Source organism: Geospiza fortis, unplaced genomic scaffold (assembly GCF_000277835.1).
Source record: "Geospiza fortis unplaced genomic scaffold, GeoFor_1.0 scaffold261, whole genome shotgun sequence".
NCBI lineage: Eukaryota > Metazoa > Chordata > Aves > Passeriformes > Thraupidae > Geospiza > Geospiza fortis.
In genome coordinates, this window is record NW_005054578.1 from 596,169 (window position 1) to 601,444 (window position 5,276).

The 5,276-nt window shown below is 53.6% G+C and overlaps 1 protein-coding gene across 1 annotated transcript; it reads left to right on the top strand.

The window, feature by feature from the left end:
• Nucleotides 1-983: 983 nt before the first annotated feature.
• On the top strand, nt 984-5,172 carry ENPP7 (ectonucleotide pyrophosphatase/phosphodiesterase 7; the record flags this gene model as incomplete). Its single annotated transcript, XM_005429837.2, has 4 exons — nt 984-1,230; nt 2,659-2,804; nt 3,583-4,203; nt 4,746-5,172. Coding segments are annotated over exons 1-4 (1,441 nt in total), but the record flags the coding sequence as incomplete, so codon positions are not given.
• Nucleotides 5,173-5,276: the final 104 nt, after the last annotated feature.

Genomic DNA, 5,276 nt, shown 5'->3' on the forward strand with positions numbered 1-5,276 from the left:
ATGCCATCCAGGAAGAACAAACCCATGTGCCCAAGACTCATCTACCCAGCACAGTCTTGGGGAGAAACATCAAAGAATGATCCCAGACAGGGTGGGGAAAACCAGGTGGAGACAGCTCTGCTTGGTGAGGAGAGGGTGGCAGGCAGCACCGAGGAATAAATCTGCAACCTGAGCAGAGGAAGATCAGCAAAGACATAAAGGTTGTGAGTTCAGAGCCCAGGGAACCAAGGCAACCTCTGTTACATAACTCTACAAAAGCCTTAAACTCAGTTTTTCTGAGAAACGAGTCCTCAGCAATGATTAAACCCCAGAGAAGCCATAAACCAGCAGATATTCATACGATGGGATGCTGATACAGCGAAGCTCAGCAGTGCACGAGAGGATGAGGGTCACCTGTGGGGAGCAGCAGAGCACAGAGGGACACGGGGGCTTCATTGCTGGGCTCACCCTCAGGAGCATCTCTGGGGGTTGGTGCATGGTCAGGACCCAAGGAAGAGCCTCCCTCTCCAGTGAGCAGCTCAACAAAGCCACACTGGAAAACCCTGGGTAAATCCAGGCCCCTCCCTGAGCCTCTGAGCCTCATCTCAAGGTGGACAAGCTGTCCTGGGGCGTGCGTTGCCTTCTGAGGCTGAGCTGCTGAGCACAGAGCAGAGCACCGAGGGTAGGAGTGGGGACAGGACACCACGGTGGGCTGAGAGGGGCTGTGGAGGCAGGATCCCAGCCTCCCACCCCAGGAACCTCCCTGTTCACACACAGCAGAACAGCACTGAGGGAAGGTGCAGATTTGCTGTTTGACCCAGAACGAACTTTAAGATAATCTATGGCAGAAAGACAAACAAGAGACACTTGTCCTGATAGCAGCTGCTGGCTGAAGCCGCACACCCGATCAGCAAAGGCAAGATTAGATAAGGACCGAACTTAGTCCCACCCTGCAGGTATTAATGCGAGCTCTCCGGACACCTGGGCAGCTCCGGCTCAAGGGCATGAGGATGCTCCTGCCCCTGGGGCTGCTCTTTGCTGCCCTGTCCTTGGGAAGCTGCATCCCCCTGCAGCAGGCGCCCAACCGCAGCAAACTGCTCCTGGTGTCCTTCGATGGCTTTCGCTGGAACTACGACCAGGACGTGGACACCCCCAACCTGGACACCATGGCTGCAGAGGGGGTGAAGGCCAAGTACATGACCCCTGCCTTCGTCACCCTCACCAGCCCCTGCCACTTCACGCTGCTGACCGGTGAGTGCCCCGGCCAGGGAGCCACGGGGGCTGGGCAAGGGCAGGGCAGGGAAGGACAGAGGTCAGGAGGGACCCAGAACATCCAGAACATCCAGAGCCACGGGGGCTGGGCAAGGGCAGGGGCAGGGCTCAGGGGCCAGTGAAGAACAGAGGTCAGGAGGGACTCAAAACATCCAGCAGCACACAAAGCTTCAGAGCACTCCAGGCAAGAGATACAGAAATCGTAGATTTAAACTAGACACAAAGAAATTCTTCCCTGTGAAGGTGTGAGGCACAGATTTCCCAGATTTCCCCATCCCTGGAAATGTCCAAGGCCAGGTTGGATGGGGCTTGGGAGTCAGCCTGGTCCAATGGAAGGTGTCCTTGCCCATGGCACAGAGGTGGAATGGGACAGTTTTTAAGGTCCCTCCCAACTCAGACCACTCTGGGATTCCATGAGCTGAACCTGTACTTATCAAAGGTAAATAGCACCAGGCCAACTCGATAGCCTCCTTTGATAAGATAAATTATTTTTTAAACAAGGGAGATGTTCTAAATTTAATCTTTCTGGACTTCAGTAGTGCATTTGATACAGTGCCACATGGGAAATCATTAGTTAAGATGGAGAAGATGAAGATTAGTACAAAATCTGTAACGTGGGGAAGTGAGAGGCTACGGGAGGAGGACAGAGTGGATGCTGAGAGGAGATTGTCAAGCTGCAGGGAAGGCACCAGGGGAATTCCTGAAGAATCGATTTTGGAGCCAATCTTATTTAAGATTTTAATTAATAACCTTGGCATAAAAGAGTGGAGCATGCTAATGAAATCTGCTGATGGGCAAAAGCAGGGAGGCAGCGTCAATACAAGGGAGGATGGGGATATTGTGCAGAAGGGACTGCGCAGTCTTCGGGACCAGAATAATAAAAATGGCACAAAATGTGAGAGGCAAAGTGCATCTCTCCCTTCCAACGGAAACTTCTGCTCACGACCTCCCAAACTGCGAGCAGCAGTGAAACTGAAACACCTTGGGGTTAAATACACCCAGATAATGAGTGAAACACTTTGGGATTATAACAGTGAAACACCTTGGGGTTAGATACACCCAGATAACAGTGAAACACCATGGGATTATAACAGTGAAACACCTTGGGGTTAGATACATCCAGATAACAGTGAAACACTTTGGGGTTAGATATACCCAGATAACAGGAATCTGCCCGTGCCCAGTGGGCAGCAACAGCTGCAGGGTGTGCCAGTGCCTGGCTGGGTCCAGGTGAGACCCACCAGGCATCAACCAACCCACACGGGAAGCAGCACTCCCCCAGCATCTCCCTGCCTGCCCCAGGACCCCACCTGGTACAGGGCAAGGGTAGGAAGGGGAGGCCAAAGGTCCCCTCTGCCCTACACCCAGCCCAGCCTGGCTCACCCCCTCCTCTCATCTCTCCCACAGGGCGGTACCTGGAGAACCATGGGGTGATCCACAACATGTGGTTCGACACCAAAACTGGCGTGAAACTGCCCTACTACACCACACAAGGCATAAGCAGCTGGTGGGACAACGGCAGCCTCCCCATCTGGATCACTGCGCAGAGACAGGCAAGTGTGGCACCTCCTCCCACACACAGACCCTGCACAGACCCATCCACCCTGCCATCCCCAGGAAAAGCTACAGGCAAGCCACGATCCCAGGTGGCTGTGAGATCCCAGCCTCCCTGTGAACGTCAGGCTAATTAGACCAGCAAAAAACTGAAATCCCCAGACTCTGGCAGGAATAATTATGATTATTCTACTAAAAATAGCAAAAAATAATAGATGCATTTCAGCTTTATTAAGACATTAATAAAGCAGGTTATCCTGTTCCTGTTTAAAGAAGCCTCAGCCAGTTCCTCAGGGAGCACCCTGCGCCTGGGAGCCCCACACAGCCCGAGGCACATGCAGGGTGGTGGCAGCGACAGGGGCCGCTCCCCTGGGAGCTGCAGCAAGCCCAGCAGGCGTTCCTCTAGCTTTGAGGCAGGACATGAAACCCAGCCCAAGACCTTTGCCCACATTTACCTGTGAAATTGGCTCCTCTGACTTCAATAAAACACACCTTAATGTCGTGATGGTCAAGAGGCGGAGGGCCCATGCCAGGCGCAAATGGGTCACTGGTTCCGAAGTTTTATCTGGTGTTAAAACACAGCGGAGGAACCAGGTGCAAGGGCAGTGCTTTCAATTAATCACTTTCAATTGGCAATGAGCAAGAAAGCCTCATTAGAGGCAGAGGTAGGCATTGGGGACTGAATGAACTAATGGTGTTAGGAGGTGGCTGCACTGACAGAGGGAAGGATGCTGCCGAGAGAGTTCAGGTGAGTTTATGGAATGCCTCCACTCACAGGGTTTGAAGACAGGCTCCATCCACTTCCCTGGAACCAAGGCGAAATACCAAAAGGAAGAAGTGTACAAGAAGTTGGTGGAACCTGCATTGTTCAACTACAGCAACGAAACCAACTGGAGGCAGAGCATCGACACCGTCATGGAATGGTTCACGGTGGACAACCTCGACTTCATCACGCTCTACTTTGGGGAGCCAGACTCCTCAGGACACAAGTATGGCCCTGAATCCACACAGAGGAAAAACATGATCAAGCAAGTGGACAGAACCGTGGGTTACTTGAGGCAGCGCATCCGGGAGAGCGGCCTGGAGTCCAACCTGAACCTCATCATCACGTCCGACCACGGCATGGAGACCGTGCTGAAAACCGACGAGATCCACCTCCGCACCGTCAGCAACTTCACCTTCAAGGACATCGACTTCGAGCTCCTAGACTATGGACCAAGCGGACTCCTGGTGCCCAAGGAAGGGAGACTGGAGCACGTGTACTCAGTCCTGAAAAACGCCCACCCAAAGCTGCACGTTTACAAGAAGGAGGAGTTTCCCAAGAGGTTCCACTACGCCAACCATTCCCGGATCACCCCACTTGTGCTGTACAGCGATCCAGGCTACGTGATCCACGGGGTAAGGTGTATGCTCAGGCACATCCTACTGTCCTTTGGGATGTGCCTCTCACTGCTCCCCTCCCACAGCACCACCCAGCTTTAGGCCCTTGTGCTAATTGGTCTCCATACACAGAGATATAAATTCCATCTCTTTGTGTAAAGATCTCTGCTGCTGAGAAGAGAAAGTATGCAGAAACCTTGCAGTAGGAGTTGCATGAATGCAGAATATCCACTGCGGGACCCTCTCCTAGCCTGACTGAAGGGGAGGCCCAGCATCAAGGCCAGCAGGCAGCTTCCCATTGGAAGCTCCTCAGTACAACAAAATTTGGCTGTGCCGATGTTTAGGGAGGGAACTTACAGGATGTAATTTCTTGAGAGCGGCGACTGGAGGCACCTCCAGCTTCTGCAGAGTTTAACACCAACAGATCAACTCCCAAAACTGAAAGGAACCAACCAGACCATCAAACCCTGGAGCTGCAGAACGCAGCACAGGTCCTGGGAGAGGTGGGTGCATGGGAGGCAGCGGGGCTGGGGCGCTCACGTTCCTGCTCTCCCCTGCAGAGGTACAAGGTCCAGTTCAATAAAGGAGAACATGGCTTTGACAACGAGGCCATGAACATGAAAACCATCTTCCGTGCCGTGGGACCGGCCTTCAAGAAGGGGCTGGAGGTGGAGCCCTTCGAAAGCGTCAATGTCTACGCCCTCCTCTGCGAGCTGCTGGGCATCACCCCCGAGCCGCACGACGGCTCCCTGGAGGTCACCAGGCCCATGCTGAGGGAACCCACGGACGGTAGCGATGGCAACGGCAATGGGAACGGCAATGGCAATGACAACGGCAATGGCAATGACAATGGCAATGGCAATGGCAATGGCAATGTCCATGGGAACAGCAATGGCAATGGGAACGGCAATGGGAATGGCAATGACAACGACAATGACAATGACAATGGCAATGGCAATGGCAATGGCAATGACAATGGCAGCAATGGTGAGCAGCGGGAGTCCCGGGGGGCAGTGGGAGGGCAGCAGGCACCGGCGGTGACAGTGGGCATCAGGAACAGCAACAGACACCAGAAGTGGCAATGGGCACCG